Here is a 17,821-nt window from a genome sequence, read left to right as displayed (position 1 = left end):
ATCTGTTAAATGAATGCACAAAGATTTTGGGAATGCATACGTCACCCATCTATAACAGCATCATTCCCCTTTCTCTTTTCTGAAAATGCATGTCTAAAAATCAGTCCTGCTTACAGGGCAGCTGGAGAGCATGGCGAGCAAGAACATCTATAAACTGCGTCAATTTGGCAGTTATATTCGATAGCATCAGTGTACAAATACTCGATGGGAGGGCACAAATTGGATGGACCCAGGCTCTTTTCAGCGCTGCCCAGTGACAGGACCAGAGGTAGTGGGCACGCACTAGGACACAGGAGTGTTCCTCTGAACATAAGGGAAAAAGCTTCTCACTCTTAGGGTGCCTGAGCACCGGCACAGGTTGCCCAGAGAGGTTGTGGAGTCTCTCACCTTGGAGATATTAAGAAGTTATCTGGACATGGCCCTTGGCAACTGCCTGTAGGTGGCCCTGCCTGAGCAGGGGGGTTGCTAGACCAGATGACCTCCAGATGTCCCTTCCAGCCTCCACCACACTGCAATTAGTGCTCCAGACTGCATTCACTTAGTGCCTCCCCACCACACGCTAAAGAACTTAGCACACTGCCAGGGACCTCCCCACCTCAGGAAGGTGAAGGTGAGCCCTTAATTACCTACCAGCAAGCTGCTTAAAGGGTTGCCTCTAAGATCACTTTAAGCCATCAGCATTTCCTGAATTGCTCCAGTTGATAGTTTTATCACCTAAGGTCAGCAACAAGAGTTTCAGACCACTTAGGTGCCAAACCTGCAGCCCTGCGTACAGAGCTGAAGAGCCTACACGGGCATTTCCTTAGGGACTGAGTGCCTCATGACAGGGAGCCAACTTCCCAGGTATTCCTTAGTTATTGCAAGGATCCCAACTCTAACTCCCATCCTTGCAATCCTCAATCCCGGCAGTAGCCATAGAATGCTGCAGTGGTAATAGCAATTTTCTTCTACAACCCCCTAAAAGCACACACACAAGGACAGAAACCAGAACTTACACATGCTTTGGCAAGGGACAAGCACCCTTCTGGTTTTTACACAGCATTTACTCCCACAATTTATTATTTGTGTCCTACATGTGCTTTAAAATGTTAAATCTAGTCCCAGCCAAGTTTGGTAAAGTAACACTTTTAGTCAGAGGTGTCTAGCTGTGGCCATTCTTTTTAAAGTTAAATATTTTAAAAAAAAATAAAATAAAAAAAATCAGTGTTTTATATGAAAAGTTTGCCCCTTTACAATCACAGCACACAAAATGAACCTCATGGGATTTTTGAGATCTTTTAATAAAACCTGAAAACCCTAAAAATATGGCCTGATGTGTGCTATAGGAAAGAAATGACTGTCCTGCAAGTTTTTGCTCAGATAACGAAACAGATTTTCAAAGCTCTCTTCATATCCCCTGCCTGAGCGCCTCTCAGAGACCACTACTAAAATTTAATTCCCAACTATTCTTTGTAACTCAAAATTGTGTCAGAGGCAAATAAAACCCTTCCAGAGAAATTCGGGAGCCCCAGAAGCCAATTTTTCTTCACAGCAAGAAGACAATCCGCTCAGTCACGAGAGAGAAAACTTAGGTAGCTCTGGCTTAGCACAGGCTGGCATTTCATCCTACACTGCAGGAGGGCAGGAAAAAAAAAAAAAAAAAAAAAAAGAAAAACTGTGTCAGTAGTGAAGACCAAGAGCAATATTGAAGAGCTGTGAACAGATAAGGGGTAGGATCACGGGGCAGTCACAAGGAAAGCTGAGCTGTGATTCAGCGCCTGAAAACAGCAAGAACATGGGAGGGGAAAAAAACCCCACAAACCCAGGGAGATTTCACCAGCAGTTTTCCCCCATAACACAAGACCAAAAAGCAGGCCAGGGTTTTCTTTACATCTTTGCACACGTATTTAAAGCTGACCGTTAATCCAACTCATGCAGAGGCACGTGTATATGGGAAAGGGTACTTTGTCACAAACCCTCCACAAAGAATGGAGGGACTTCGCATTTGCGTCTTGGGTTTGGGGCTGACAAGGCTGCTTTCACTCCATCATGTGCTCTCAGTTTTCTTTAGCCCCAATGTGTCCTCCAGCCTTTTGTGGCCCGGAGCAAGGGCCCTCCAAAGAGGTCTCTGCCTTGTAAGCATCAGAGATTTCCTTGGGGGGGAGGGAAGGGGGAGCTTCAGGGCAATGCCAACTCCTAAATGCTCTGTGGGGGACCGAAGTTGTCAAATGCCCCTCTCAAGCGGAGCTGTCAAATCCTTTCTCTATTTGTACCTCTAAAGCCATTCACACCCATATCCAAATCAACCTGGTAGACTGCCTCCCAACACGCAGTTTCACACCTCAGGTTTCCAGGAGGTGCTCAGACATTACGAAGAAAACCAGCAAATGCACTTATACAAAAATAAAATGTACTGCCTGCACCGCTTGCATCCCATTTAAGATTGTCATTTCTCTTGGTCGGAGCTGTCACAAAACCCCATGCAGTAAATGACAAGCCAACTCCGAAGCACTGCACCTAGTAAAAATTTAATATAATAAAACAAATTGAAAACAGCAACATTATTTTAACCATTCACAATTAAAGTGGAAAAATTATAAGGCAGCCATTCATGGAATGATTTAGTGTACAAATGGTTTGGAAAAAAAGAGAGACATTAAAATTACAGTTCCATACATTGTGTCAGGTAAACAGCAATGACCACGCAATGTTTTTCCTTGGAAAGCCAAGGCTGCTAAGAGGTGTAATAAAAGGCCAGTAAGAAAAAGACAGACAGACTTTTTTTATTTTTAAAAGAAGTTTGAGGTGAACAGGAATCTGAAATTCATCATAGACTCTCCCACCATACTGCAACCACCTCCACCCCCAGAAGACTACAAATACGCTTCCCTCCTCTCCTTCCCAAGTCCCAGCACAGAACAGGAAGGGAGCAGCAGCATTTATTTCACAGCATCTCTCTCTCATTCTGCATAGAGCTGATACCACATGGACACATCTGCTACTGTCAAAAGCTCCTTGACAGCTCTGAACTAGATCCCAAATAAACAGAGTAGTTTTCCTGGGTCTCTTGGATAACATTAGCCTTTTGCACAACCCACCTGGAAATGGTTCTTTGAAGTCAACAGTGGGTTTCTGTGTTTAACACATGGCCACCTGACGTGCCACAACTATCAAAACTTCCTATCTTGGTGTGACAGCTCAGCTGTCCTCACTCAAGTTAACATCAGTGCAGCTTCTGCATCTGTCATCAGGTGCTGAAAAAGAAGTATTTCCCTTTTTTATACAAGAATTAGAACAGTAGGAAAAGTACCTGAACACACGGGGATCAACTGAAACAGCTTTAGTCCAATTCTGATCACCAGTTAAGAAATCATTAACTGAAAAAAAAAACAGCTGATGAGAAGATTATAGATTTCCTAGAGGGATTTGCAGAAGGAAAGGGGGACATGCCTGGCACTTGGTTAAAGCGTTACCTGCTAGACCTGCTGCTACCTACCTCACAGGAGAAAACACAGGCAGAGTTGGCTATTACAGAGAGAGTAAGAGGAATTTGTTTGCACCAAGGTCCCCTGAGGAGTAGAAAATGATACCAGATGGCCCTGACTACATGCAGTGCTTGGATTTACGGTGACAGATGGGGAGATAGGTAAAAAAAGGGGATATGATAAAATGGACCATTTTATTTAACTCATTAAAATACTCTGCCTCAAGAAAATAATCCTCCATGTGGAACTAACAATTTGGAAAGATTTGATCATTTAGAATTTTATATTCTCCTTATCACATAACCAAAAGCTTCCTTAGTCACTGCAGTTTCAGCTACAGTACTGAAAATAATAGTTTAACACAGATACAGCCAAAAGAAAATGCTGTTGCTACTTCTAGGTGGGTAGGAAAAAAAAAAAAAATAAAATCACAGAAGTCTTCTATCACTTAACCAAGTGCCAAAGTGAAAAGTACGTGTTACTAGAATTTTTGTGCCAATTTTAAGTTGCCAATGTTTCGTTTAAAATCCCTCACCTGCTGTTGTAACTTGGCCTTTATAGTTCATGAATTATTGAACCGAGTATTACTATTTCTGGTGGCTGCCCCAGAAACTGGACACATGGTCTGAGGGACAGGAGAAAAGAAAGACGACAAGACCTCTCAGCAGTGGCACCTCTTACGACTGCCACACCAGAGGTGATGCCAGCAGCGAAAAGGCTGGTTGTCACATCCGCATCGATACACACTCAGCCATGTAAGCAGGTACTACCCACACGCTCCAACACTGGAACAAAAGGCATGAAGTGGGACCTTGCCTACATACCTTCCTAAACCATTGCTATCCTTATACGCAACATGAGGCTGAAGCGGAATGCAGTCAGGATGCCATCTTAACCAGTGAGGTAGGCTGCACACGCACGCAGCGGATCATAGTTTAAGGACAAAACCAACCCCTACTGCTTTACAAAATGTAAGCATCTGACACTGCACTAAGCTGCTTCTGCTGCAGATCTTGCAAACTCTTTTGGAAGCAGTTCAGTTATGTGGAAAGACTAAGCAAGGTAAAATAGTGAGATCATCAAGGAAGAGGGTAATTAGGGGGCAAGCAGGAAGAACACTGGGAGCTCTGGTGTAAACATCCCTGTGTGTCATTCACATGTGTCAGTAACCTGTATCACTGAAGTTTTTAAACAGGTAACTTACTAGTTACAGATGTATGCTGTAAAAAAGAAAAAGTTTAAGAATGCACATAAGATCTCATCCATGTCACTAATTTTGCAGTGGCTTTTCAGAACAGAATTAACTTTTGAAGGTCTAATGTCAAAAATACTTGTTTAGGCCTGATACACTAATTCTACCCAAAAATACTGTCTTGTGGGAAAAAGATGAAATTTTTATAATTTTGCATTGGTTTTACATAGTAAAACACACAAATGAACAAGCACTCATGGGGACCAATATTAGGTTAAATCCTGGGATACACCTGCATTGTTACACAGCCAACAGACAAGGCAATCACTAATCCAAGAGCCAGCCCATACCAGTTATTGAAGTAGCAGACAAACAGGATAATGACAAAAACGTAAAGAAATTAAGAGGCACAATGGCCTGTGTAGTATAAGTTAGTAAATGGCATGAAAAACAAAGTCATTCAAATGGAAACATGAAGCACTTCAGTTAAGAAGATATTTCAAGCCCCGAAAATTCAACAAAAGAAAATCAAAAGAAAAATATATTTGGCAATGTTATCCTTAAAAAGTGCAGACAGAGTATAGCTTAAAAAAAGGGTACGGCATTAAAAAGTTTTCCCCTAAAGAAAGAATTTTATGTTGAGTCTGTGCACATCAAGCATTCCCAACTTCTCAATGCACTACAGTTATTAGAGTATAATATATTTTGCATAAGAGGAATGGTGCCTGATAAGAGAAGACTTTGCCTTGGAAAGGGAGGGATCTTTTATCACTCTTCCACAGTGAGAGGCGTCAGCAGTTGCCAATAAGTCCTCCAGTAGATTCACCAAAACTAATGCTTATCAGTAAGAGGCAAATGCAGAATTCCCAAAGAAAAAGCAAAATGCCTAACAGGTCCACTGGGAACACAACAGTTTGGTATTTTGTTTGTTGGGTTGTTTTTTTTTTTTGTTTAGAACTGCTTTAGAAACACTTTGTACTCTATCTGCAGCATAAAAATATTGAACTCAACATCTGCTTCGCTAGCCTTAATACCTTTTATTTAATAGAAAAAATGCCACACCCCCACTGATTTCAGCAGTTCTCTTTTGAAAATGAGCTAGTAAAGTTCTCTGGTCCCTTAACAGCTGTCTCCATCAGATTTCTACTCCTCAGAGCTCAGAACAGCTCAATTTCAAAGGACACTATGGGTAGCTCTCTCAATAGTAGCAGTAAGTGTTATCACAGTACCCAACACCTAATTCCTGCTAACATTTTTGGTGCCTATGCTTTACTGACTTGGCAGAAGACCATCTCCCAAGAAATACTGCCTTTTTAAAATTTATTAAGAATTGCATAACCAATCAAAACAATATTCTCCTTACTTCTATCCTTTGTCTTAAATAATGGAACACACTGCAAAATTTGTTTGCACTTTCTTAACCAGCTGATTTCCTACTCTAATCCTATGCTTTGCCTACATCATTTCTTTCCTATCAGTGACACTTCTGTGGCGATAGCAGTGCTGTCCAGAATTCCAAGTGTAGCCCATTTTTGCAATACAATTAGTGACAAACATTACAAGGACCAGTCGTGTTGTCAGGACAACGTAGAACCAATGGGGGCGAGACCCCTTCTTCATCAGTAAGACTTCAATCTCTCACAAGGCAGCCATCCTTTGTTTTTGCTCTCATCTGTGAAAGCTGAATTGCAGGATACTTTGGTGATTGCAATTTCATGATGAGTCACTATGTTCTTCCTCGCTCACCTTTCTTAAACTCCAAATTCCATCTTCCCTGAGAATAGGGCCAGAAGTAACAATTAAAATAGCAAATGTCTTCAGAAAAGAAAGTTACATAGAATTTATGTCCGGCTGCCAAAGTACATTTTGCTACACTAAAAACTTTCCCAGTATTCCTCATTTTGCAATCAATGTTCCCTCTGAACTCCATAAAGTGGATGGGATGGATGATGGGTAAGAGACAATGAAAAAGGGAGCAGCTGACATTTACTGCTCATGTCAGATCGAGGAGGAGAACAGTGAAATTCGAGCGTTTAGTGATGGTGTCCAATGGACAAAACTAGAGGAATAAGGCATCCTAATACTAGGGCTGCCACCTCCAGACGACTGAGTCCTTTTCCTCCAGTGGATTCAGGTTTGTGGCTATGAGCAATTCCTCCTACTTCTGGGAGGACATGAACTGTGGCAACGTAAAGAAAAGTCCCAGCAGAAAACAGCATAGCAACTCCGGTGGCATTGACTTCTGAAAGGGCTTCTTTGCTGCTCTGAAATGGAAAAAGAAACAGAAAGAGAAAAAAGAAAAGGATAAGCAGAAGTTCTTCAAACAATAATAAAAAAACTCTCTAAGTGTCCAGACACCGTAGGATTTCTATCAACTCTCATTCTCTCACAATGACAACAGTTTATTGTGTTGTTTTATCTTGCACCTTACTCATAGTAACTGGCATTCTAAAGTTGATGGGGGTGCAGAGAAAGACACCTCTCATCCTAGTTAGTTCACTTCAGACTTCTAGGAACCCTTACAGAAGAAAAAAGTCACAGTCTGCACAGACGTATCTTGTTTGACCATCTCACAGCAACATACAAAATGCCAAAATAAGCTTCAAAAAACCCCAGAATTCAGATTGCAAAGCCACAAATTTTAGGAAGGATACTCATGACTGACTTTTTTTTTCCTTTTTCTAAACAAAGAGTTCAAATAAGATGCTACCTTTAAGTATCTGGTCCCCTGCTGGTCAGAGGGAGATTTGCTAGATTTAAGTCCCAAATCATCACTCTCTCAATATTTCATTTATATGTACAAGTAAACACCCAAAACTTCTCCAGAATTTCCATCCAAACTTCATTAAGAAATATGCCTTCTGGATCAAAACTGAGCACCTCTTCACATTCATACTAGGATTAAGATCAAGATGGGATGGTGGGGGAAACTAGCAAAGATTATTTTCTACCTGCATATTAACATAAGAATGCATGCAGTAACACTGAGAATTACTCAGTTATGTAGTCATCAGATAAAATATAGTATATAAGTAAATTGTTAAATTCTCAAGCAGGGAGCAGTAGAAAGGAGAAAAGACAGAAGTCAGCCATTAAAAAAAAAGCTACACAAAACTCTATAAAGGAGTTATATCACTGGTTCTGATGGAAAGCACGGGTTATTTTTTGTTGCGCACATTCATATTACTACCTTTTTATCCACCTTTTTTTTTTAATCTCCATTCTGCTGAATTTTTCAAGCAGTTTGGAATTATGTTCTATGGACCTTATGTGATATTCCTTTCCCCAGACTCCATCATTAAGCTACATTTTGGGCAGAACAAAATCACAGACCTACCTTGCTCAGCCCTAAGTATGTCACCATCGACATAACAGGTGCTGCTAATGCAAAGACCAGCAAGTGTTTTCTAATTCGATTCCGTTCCAGCCCAGCATGCATCAGGAAGGAAACCAGGCCAAAGGCAGCTGGTGCCTGCAAAAAACAATTTTCACTAGTAATACAATATCTTCTAAAATCCCCTGAAATCTGAGATAAAGTTGAAATACAACTTACTACACTGAAATGCACTGAATTGGAAGAAATTCAGTGAGAGCACTAGTACAATGCAGTTAACCTAAATCAACAGAATTCTGCAGACTACCCTACCTTAACAGTACCTAATGGAAACCCATGTTCTGGCTATCGGAGTACAAATATTTGTGTAGTCATTATAAATAAAGTATTCATTCTGACTTGAGTCATTGCTACAAGCCCTAAGTCTCCACTAACTCATGTAATTTCTTTTTTCATCCTGATACTACTATGCAACCTTAAATGGACAGTTTATCTACAGGAGACAAATTCTACAATTAACATGGAGGGGGAAAAAATTCCCAAAGATAGATAACTGTCAGCCTCCACATGAACAAAGACTTAAGAGCTCTTTTGATTAGTTCATCATTCAGTTTCATTTCTGTTCCCACTGCGAAACAGACAAATACTTTCTTCTTCTCCCTCTGCTGGCATCCAGTTTCTTATCCACAAGGCATAGCTGTTCTACTACTCACGGAATTTACTAAATTTTTGCTCACATAAAGACAATCGCAGTCCACCCTGACATTTCTGAGATAAGACAAACTAAAATATATTGAGTGGGTTTACACAGAATCATTTTTTTTTTTAAACCTAGAAGAAGGAAACCATGAGTGAGGGAAAAATGAGAAAGACAAAAGCATCAATCAGAATCAGAAGACTAGAAAAATAAAAGACACCAGAGAAGAAATACATTTCTCTTTCAATACCAAATATTTCTTGATAATCTGTCAAAGAAGAAATTTTTTTCTTCTAAAATTGTACAATTTCAGAAGTCAATTAATTTGAACATTAAGAATAATAAAAGCAAGTTTCACTTGGCAATAGCCATAAACTAATCTTAACAGCAAGATGCAACATTGACATTGCCACCTTTGAAGAGGGTTATGTAAACCTCATTTGTATGAACAGTGAAGAAAAGACATACTAGATCTGGATTTCCTAACATTTTGAACGTGCAATTATGCAAGCATAATTGGATGAATGTATGACAATATATTCATGTGCTACCATACGTCAAATATGCACCTGCACACATATGTTTAGAACCTATATAGCTAATAGATATCTTTACACAAACATTAAGGACAAACTATCTTCCCATCTTCAAGAGCCATTGTTTGCTTGTTACCATCAGAAAAATGTTTAAATTTTTTTCCTGCAGAAATGCCATAACTGATGTTGAAGCTACTACAATAACAGAGGTAACCAGAAGTTGTAATCTAGGACTCTGATAAAGTGATTTCAAAAGACTAACCCTTTAAACACTAAAATCCTTTATAACAGATATCCTTGTTTTCTTAAGAGTATCACAGAACCAAAAAAACTGTTGTAATCAGTATAAAACTGCTTTTCCTCCTTGAATATACTTCTGTGCTTCACCCTTTAGAACTTCTCTGAATACATCTCTTACAGCAGTAAAAATCTTAGGGGTTTGTTTGTTTTTTTTTTAAAAAAAAAACCAACACTAGCTTCAGGAAAAAACACTAGCTTCAGCGTGAAGTTGCCACATTTCTTCATGAGCTATTCTTCTCTCCCTACTTTCGGGAGACTTTTCTCAACCGCTGCAACCAAGGTAGGCAGTAGGCAGTCAGAATTCTCTCCGATTCGTAGCCCATTCAGACTTAGCATCCATCATTTGCTAGTCTGTTGTATGTCACACCACTGCTTTTTGCTCCTTGAAGCTGTACTACTAACCTGTTCATTTCAACGGTGTTACATATTTCCAGATTACATCACTAAGGAAGCTTAAGAGGATTAGAAATTTCTGTATGCTTTAACAGTCTTTTAAAGAACAAATTAAATTTTTGGGATGATCACTTACCTTGTGCAACATAATCGCAACAAACACTATCAACTGGACACTAGTCTGAGAAGTAGAAGCTGCTGCACCCAATGCAACTCCATCAGCTGAAACAGGAGTGCAAATTCATGGATTACTCCTCCCCATCAGCTTCAGCTTTCCCACCCCCTCAAAGGCTGACAGTACAAAACATGTTGATTTGAGAAGTCCTGTTACTCAAAATGCCATTAACAATACCAACCCAACACATGATTCACTCCTCTTTGTTTCTTAAGCCACAACAACTTCATGATTTCAGACAACCCCCAACAGGAGCTGTCTCTCATTTCCTAAGACCATAAAAACCATACTGAGAATCTATTAAGTACTGACACACTCTGACAAATTAGCCAGGTAACAAGCTTAGTTATTTTAGTCTTCTGTAGTAGAAGTGGCTTCCTGTCTAAATTAAAAAAAATATGCTTTAGATTCTAAGCATTAAAATAATTTTAATTATTACCCTTTAAATAAATTTTCGACTATGAATACTATTGTAAATACCGATTTTTTACCATTTAACATATTGTCTAAATGAAATAGGAAATTGATACTATATTATTAATGTATAGACACTTCATTTAGTGAAGAAATATCTTTTTGATCAGCATCTTGTGACTTTGTCTAGACAATAACTTTCAATAGGAGAGATTAAAAAGCATCATATTTATACTATGCATATATATAGTGAAGAATTACAACATGAACACGGGTTGATTGCAACACATGCATAACTTTTTTCAGTCCTTGCAAGTCACCCCAAATACGTTTCAATCAAATCTTTGCACCCCACCCTATAATATCCCTTTTTTCCACAAGACATTATTTTTTAAAACTTATTTTTTTAAAAAAAAAACCAAAACCCACACAGGTCAACTGACAAGCAAACCCAAAGGTGTTTCATACTACTTATCAAATGTGTTAGTATGTATTGAAATTGAGCAGCTAAACCGGTCAAAGAAATTGAAGAGGCAGAGAATGAGCATCACACAACCTTTCAGATGGGAAAAAAAAGGGAACGAAAGTACTGTGCCCAAGTAAAACTCTATGGAACACTCTGAGCACCAGAGTATGTTTTCCCAGTAAGTTTTGGGGAAGATCCTTAGTTCTCCCTGCCCTGTCTTTTTTTTTTTTTTTTTTTTTAAAAAAAAAAAAAAGCCACCTTCAAAAACAAACCCCAAGTGTTTCTACCGCATCTCAAGATGAGCCACACAACAACACAAGTCCTTGCCAAGTGCTAACAACAGGTCCCGCATTACCTGCAGCATGGACTACTAGTCCCAGCGTTGTGGTGATTTTGGAGTTGCCTGATCTTGCAGCTTCTGGATCTGAAACAGTCATAAGGAAAGTTAGGATAAAGAGAACAAATACATAAATTATGCTGCAAGAAAAAGTCTAAGTATCACTGGACATGTCTCTACCAGCTGCTTAGGCTGTTGTATTCAAAGCTATCAGCGTTTGTATTTCTACATTAGATTTACTGTAAAATAGTCTGATACCCAACACCTTCAAATCACCTGAAGTTCTGACAACAAATAAGTGACAGAGTCATAGATAGTTCATTGCAATTTACAGGATCCTTGATACAGGCAGAAGCAGTTGTTTTTCTTAACCTCCTGAAACCAAATGTTAAAGTTCTGTGCTACCAAGGGGAAGAAAAGCTAGTTTTACATCCCCAGAATCCAGACCTGCTCCAAGAGTCAGGATGACCTTTCCCCACATAGCCCAATGTTGGCATCTTCCTCCAGGTGACAGTCAGGGGCAGTCTCTGTTGCACTGATTCTCTGGCAATTCTTAGTGAGCAATAAATTCTACTCATCATGGCAGCAGTTGCAAAGATTTCCCTCCAACACTGTACACCACAGAGAAGAAACACAGCCAGCACTGCTTGAGGTCCAGTGTTTTGACCGCAATTGTTTGACAACTCCTCTGAGGACATTTACAGGTTAGCTCGTTACACAGCTCAACAGGGCAACAGTCACCACTACACAGTTGGCAGTGAAGCGGTTATCAAGAAACACTGCAATGAAGAGGGCAGGTAAGTCTTACACAAGTACAGAAACAACATATTATTCAACTGTTCAATTCCGAACAGTTGAACAGCCATTATTTAATTATACTAGTGGTCAGGAAGCTGGCTGCAAGCACATTTACACAGCTACTTTAATAAGTGGAAAGTCCAGTCCTGTCCCTTTCCTCCTGCCTGTCCCCTCATCCTCCAGTCTCTCTCTTTGTGTCCAGGCACCCACATAGTTGCCCAGTGAATCAGATCAGGAAAGTGAGCTGGCTAAAAACTAATGTATTCTCTTCAGTCAGATCGATCTTCTGCATCAAGGGGAGCCTATTTGAGCAATTAATTGCATAAGCTGCATGTGGATGACTGCAATGGTATACTCATGTCTAATAGGAGGAGATATTCACAAAGAACACTTCCTTTAAATTTGTTTTACATTGACCAGAACAAAACACACTCAAAGAGAGTTCACATTTGATTTTCTACGTCCATTGTGGCCTACAGAATTTTTCTAGCCACTTGGGAGATAACTACCAAACATTGATTCAGATGAGAAAAGCATTTTTCTTTGGTAGCTTTAAAAAAACATTACAAAAACACTACTACATGTGACAGAGGTACAGACTAGTTAAAAACTTTACTTAATATCCTATTTTATAGCATGTATCTCTAATCACATGACTGTGATCATAGTCAATTTTCTCCTGGTATTTGCTCTGATCAGACACACAGGAAAAGGATCATAACCTGCACAAACCAAGGATTCTCCTGGCAGTTGCTCACCTGTGTCCCCTTGTCATCCTCACTGCCATCATTTCCTTTGAAAAGCTCTGAAAGTCAGCTAGCCATAGCTGTGGCTCCATTTCTGCTTCTCCAGGAGCATAAAGGTGACACAGCCCCTGCGCTGGCATCCATCTGTCCCACCACACTAACCCCATACAAGCATTTGTGCAGCTGCACTGTGAACTGTCAAGGATCCAGCCATTTCCCCCCCTCCTTTGTGTGCGTGTTTTTCTTTTCCTTCAAGATCAATTCCTTAATTTTTTAAAGGTAAAATTCCCCCACCAGAGGAGATTATGTGGGAGAAAATGAGCAGCCAAAGGCAATAAAATACCTTTTCAGATGACAAAACAACTTTGGTGCATTTCAAGCTACAGTCTGAGTGTGAAGCCACAGGCAGGAAACAAAGGCAACTGTAGGCATTTTGAGAGTCTTGCAATGAAGTTGAGACATCTTGGACTAAGCAGGAGATATTTTGAAGTAAGTGAGGCTCAAGACTAGTGTGGGAGTCCAGCTGTGCAGCTACAGTAAAGGACCAGAACTTACATGTAGTCATTTCTGCAGTCTTACTTAAGATAACTGTTCTTTGCACATTTTACCTACATTATGACAATAAAGTAGGAAAAACAAATGAAGATAAGCCTAACCTGAAGCTTTTTGGAAAGCCAAACAAATCCCCTATGGGTGACAGTGTAAGACAGACAATAACTCAAGTATCAAGTCACCCTCCACCGCCACACCATACGTGCTCGTACAGTTATTTCATGTTAGCAAAGCAAGCTCTCAAATTATGCTGAATTCCAGGCTAGATTTCCAGCACAAACACTTCACACAGACCTTGCTTTATGTTTGTAAAGCACCTACTGAAACTCTGGATGTGACTGGTCAAATTAAATCCCAGTAGCATTGAAAAAAATTGCAACTTAAGATTAATTAGCAAGCCTAACTTAAGCGAATCTTTACTTACCATCTGTAGAGTGCACATGAGAGCTGCCTATCTGGTCCACCAACAGCATGAAGACAAAGCCAAGGACAAGGGACACACCAATGTAGGCATGCAACCGGGAATGGTCATGGCCATACTCATGTACAACTGGGATTTCCGCTACCTTCTCAGGCTCAATCACACGCTGCATCTCGCTTGCTGGGTGATGCTTCCCTGTGGCAGGCAAGCAAACAGATTAGGAGACAGGCAACTAAACATAGCACGATCACTTTTCTCCTCCTTTGCTGAAAGTGTTCCTCATGCTTTCTTGGACAATACACAAAAGTTCTCATTTAAGGTCAGTCTTAGACCATTTTCTTAGGGAAGCACATCTTTGGCTGGCTGGCCTCTCCCTATACATCTCCAACATGGAAAAGCCAAGAAAGCATTAACGCTTGATAAGCCAGGCTACTTTGTTTAAACACTGCATTTTAAATACAAATTGATCTATATAAATTCCTGAATAATTCCTTTTTTAATTGAAGTTGCCTGTTTTGTCATTATTCAGAGATACTGTCAAGCAGTTAAGTCATAATCTTCATTTAAGTGAGAAAATACAGGATGAGGAGATAAAATAGGCTCCATCCACTAAGAGATCTAATGCAATCTTTAAGATGACCTTTATATGTCAAAACGTCAGTCTCTAGTTAAACAAGTTAGCATTGATACACTCCAGTGATACGGACTAGAACAACAGTTAAGTCAGCAAAACATCCTAGAAATGTCAGTACCATCCTAGAAACCCGAAGTCCAAGCCCTGAGTTTTAATGTTGTGTGGTTGTTCCCTTTCTCTACACAAGCTTTAATTCCATGACCACCCCAAGACACTTACGTTGTGTCACTGAGCTATCCTAAAATTAGGTGAGTTCAGAATGACTCTAAAATCTAAGAAGGTAAAACACGACAGCTGGACAAGTTTTTAGTTAAGCTTCCATGGTATAAAATGCTTTATTTGGTGCACACTGCATAATTTAAAAACATTTTCAAATATTTCATAGGTTAGTAAGTGACAAATGTCTCTACCTACAATGACTCTCAGAAAGCAGTCATAATATAACTTTACCAACTTTTACAGGTTGCTATTTGCCCAGCACGTGTGATCTTTATCACAAGCAAATACTCACCACACACAAAAATCCCACCAATTTCAACAGAAATTACATCAGTCTCACTCTGAATTTACACAGGCTTAAAAAGAAAGAAGGTTTTTCCAACATGTGCATTTAACATTTCCAGTAATCTTTGGCCTAGTGGCTGCCAACATAGATCCATGAAATCCTCCAACCTTGCTCGTGACCACAGGCAATTACTGCTTCTGCAATCTCATCTGACACAGAGGGCCAACAATGTCGAGAAGTACATAGCTTCTTCAGTATTGGCCACCAAAGGTTGGCGAGAGTTGCCTTAGTACATCTATGTGAACGAGATTTAATAAAGCTATTTTTTACCAAAATTCTAGGCATTGTTTCCAGCAAAGAATTGTATCTAAGCCGCCTTCTGCCAACAATATACTGAAATACACTGTTAGAAAGGTACAAGCAAAGATCAGGAATAGAGAATTTTTAATTAAAGTTTTGAACTACCATACAGAGTAAACATTTGACCTCTTGGTCTCAGACGCTGTGGTCACTTGAATCATATATTCTTTCTTTTTTTATATTTCCCCTTAGGGCCCCTGGCAGAAACAGGACATCAGGCTAGAAAGCCCTTTGGGTGATGCACAAGAGGCATTTAATGCTCCTTGGCATTATAATAAGAAATAAAAAACAGAGAACTCATTTGCAAAGCTCCAGTGCCTTAGAGAACATGCATCACAGTCTAGTATAAGGAAGCAGGTGACACATTAATTTCTACTCCCTCACAAAGCAACACTTAGCACTATAATATACACTGTGAACATGAAAAAAGCAACAGTTGGCACTATAATATAATCTATGAAGATGAAGAGGACTCTGTCACGTTCAAATGCTTGATCAGGAACTATATTTTCTCTTAAGATATGACTTGATCTTAAGATCTTACTGATGTTACTACTGCAGTAATGGGAAGTGCCTTTTTTCTTCACATACTAAACTAAGTTACATAGCATACAGCTCTAAACAGCAGGCTGTAGATTTCACACATGAATAGTATACCCCATTTAGTGGAAAAAAAATGCAAATGTTCACAGCAATTGTATTTACTGCTAGCCACATCATTACAAGAAAAATTTAGTCTACTTGGAATTAAAATTGAATTGAGAGCAAACCCACAACTACAGCTCATTAGAGACATCCTACATTAGAGTGCACAAATTGCAGTACAGTATAGAAGCATAATCAGAGGTTCTTTCATTTCTTGATAAAGGATGATTTTATATATTATCTTCTGTTTACTTTAAATCTAAGCAGAACAATATAAATTTAGTGGAAACCAAAACAGGATAAATTAAAGCATATTACTAAAAATAAATTTAAACCAGTGTAGAAACAAAAAAAAAAAAAAAAAAAAGAGTGGCACAAGAAAAGCAGAGTATTATAATTCTCTCTCAAACCCAAATTAGCAACAATGGTGCATCAGACACTTGCAAAGTTCTCTACGCCTGTGACCACTAAGCTGTTGCTGTTTACCTTCAGACAAATTTCTGATTCTGAGCATACTGGAAAAAATCTCAGACATACAATGATAATGTAATAGCACAAGACTCCAAGCTAAAACAAGATTTAAAGAGCACTCCAAACAGAATTAATGAGCTCTGACTATTTAAAATAATGTCATAACCTCAAATTTAGGTTTACCAAGGGTAAAGAGGCTCTGCACTCACATCCCTACAAGACATGATTGCTGTTTGCTTTGAGCTATTCATTAGGGGCTATGAGGTTCTGAAGATCAGCAACAGACTAGAACCTGCTTGAACTTGGAACCATGTGCAGATATCTATGTGTAATGGACACCACCACCCAAGAAAGAAGCGCCTCCTACTCTGTGAATTAGCCTTACGTAACCATAATTTTCAGCCAAGTACATTAAGGTAACAATTTCAAGTCTTCACCTTTGAAGGAGGAAATTCTTATGAGGGGAAGTACATATAGGTCTATAAAACACTTCCTGCGATTGCTCTAATGAGAAGGGATCTCAACTACAAAAAGCAACAGTCCAAAATTCCATTCTCTGCCAAAGGCACCCTTACACCTCCTTGGAAATTCCCGTGAAAGTTAAACTTTAACTCTTCCCAGAATAAGGAACGCCACACATGATCTCGCATAAAAGGCTGCAGTGCCATGTGCAGTACGGTACCTGGACCCGCAAATGACTGGATCACTCAGCAGGAGTCATCTGATCCATAGCCTGATCACATTTCTCTGTCAAATTACCATAAACATACAACATCATGCCTATGGCAGTTTCATGATTCTACGCCAGCTTTGGGTCACACTGCTGTGAAACCCTCCCACCAATAGCCCTTAAACAAGCCCCAGTGTATCTCAGCACCATGACCTAAGTGATCTTGAAGAAGGCCATCTACAGACATTGGTTTGGTTCTTACCCTCCAAAATGTCTTCATAAAGTGCATGTACTCCTTCTGGCACAATGACAGCCAAGGCAGTTCCACACAGCAGCCCAGCACCCAGAACCGTCACCAACTTTAATCTCTCCTGCAAGTAAGTACAAAACAAGTATCATCTTTAAGAATGGAAATGCTTTCTTTACTCTCCCCCATTAACAGAGGTTTGGGCAGGGAGAAGAGGGCCCGAGGGGAAGGGGGGGGGGGGGTGGTGCTGGAAATGAGCACAAAAATAAAAAGAGCACAAAACCTCTTGCTGATTTTTATTCAAAAGCCCCAGTTACACAGTCCTGTATTTCTAACGATTAACTTTCTGAATAGTGAACATACACAGTGTCCAATGCAATCAACTGAAGTAGGAAATGAACACGAGAGACAACCCATTTGACTTAACATAACAAGAAATGAAACAGAGCATACTTGAAACCAGC

At 39.7% G+C, this 17,821-nt stretch overlaps 1 protein-coding gene across 2 annotated transcripts in view; it reads right to left on the bottom strand.

Moving 5' to 3' along the window:
- Nucleotides 1–2,570: 2,570 nt before the first annotated feature.
- The window catches only part of SLC39A9 (solute carrier family 39 member 9), a 20,509-nt gene continuing 5,258 nt past the window's right edge, over nucleotides 2,571–17,821 (bottom strand). For both annotated transcript variants that reach the window (XM_009634191.2, XM_035889805.1), the window contains 6 exons: nucleotides 17,373–17,481; nucleotides 13,829–14,020; nucleotides 11,327–11,395; nucleotides 10,053–10,138; nucleotides 7,994–8,128; nucleotides 2,571–6,920 (listed from right to left, as the gene is read on the bottom strand). In XM_009634191.2, coding sequence (XP_009632486.1) covers nucleotides 6,690–6,920; nucleotides 7,994–8,128; nucleotides 10,053–10,138; nucleotides 11,327–11,395; nucleotides 13,829–14,020; nucleotides 17,373–17,481 — 822 coding nt within the window. In that variant the 3' untranslated portion in view covers nucleotides 2,571–6,689. The remainder of the gene's footprint in view (nucleotides 6,921–7,993; nucleotides 8,129–10,052; nucleotides 10,139–11,326; nucleotides 11,396–13,828; nucleotides 14,021–17,372; nucleotides 17,482–17,821) is intronic.

This window comes from Egretta garzetta, unplaced genomic scaffold (assembly GCF_000687185.1).
Source record: "Egretta garzetta isolate BGI_Z169 unplaced genomic scaffold, ASM68718v1 scaffold2, whole genome shotgun sequence".
NCBI lineage: Eukaryota > Metazoa > Chordata > Aves > Pelecaniformes > Ardeidae > Egretta > Egretta garzetta.
The sequence above is the reverse complement of the archived record's forward strand: the minus strand, read 5'-3'. Positions and strand labels throughout refer to the sequence as shown.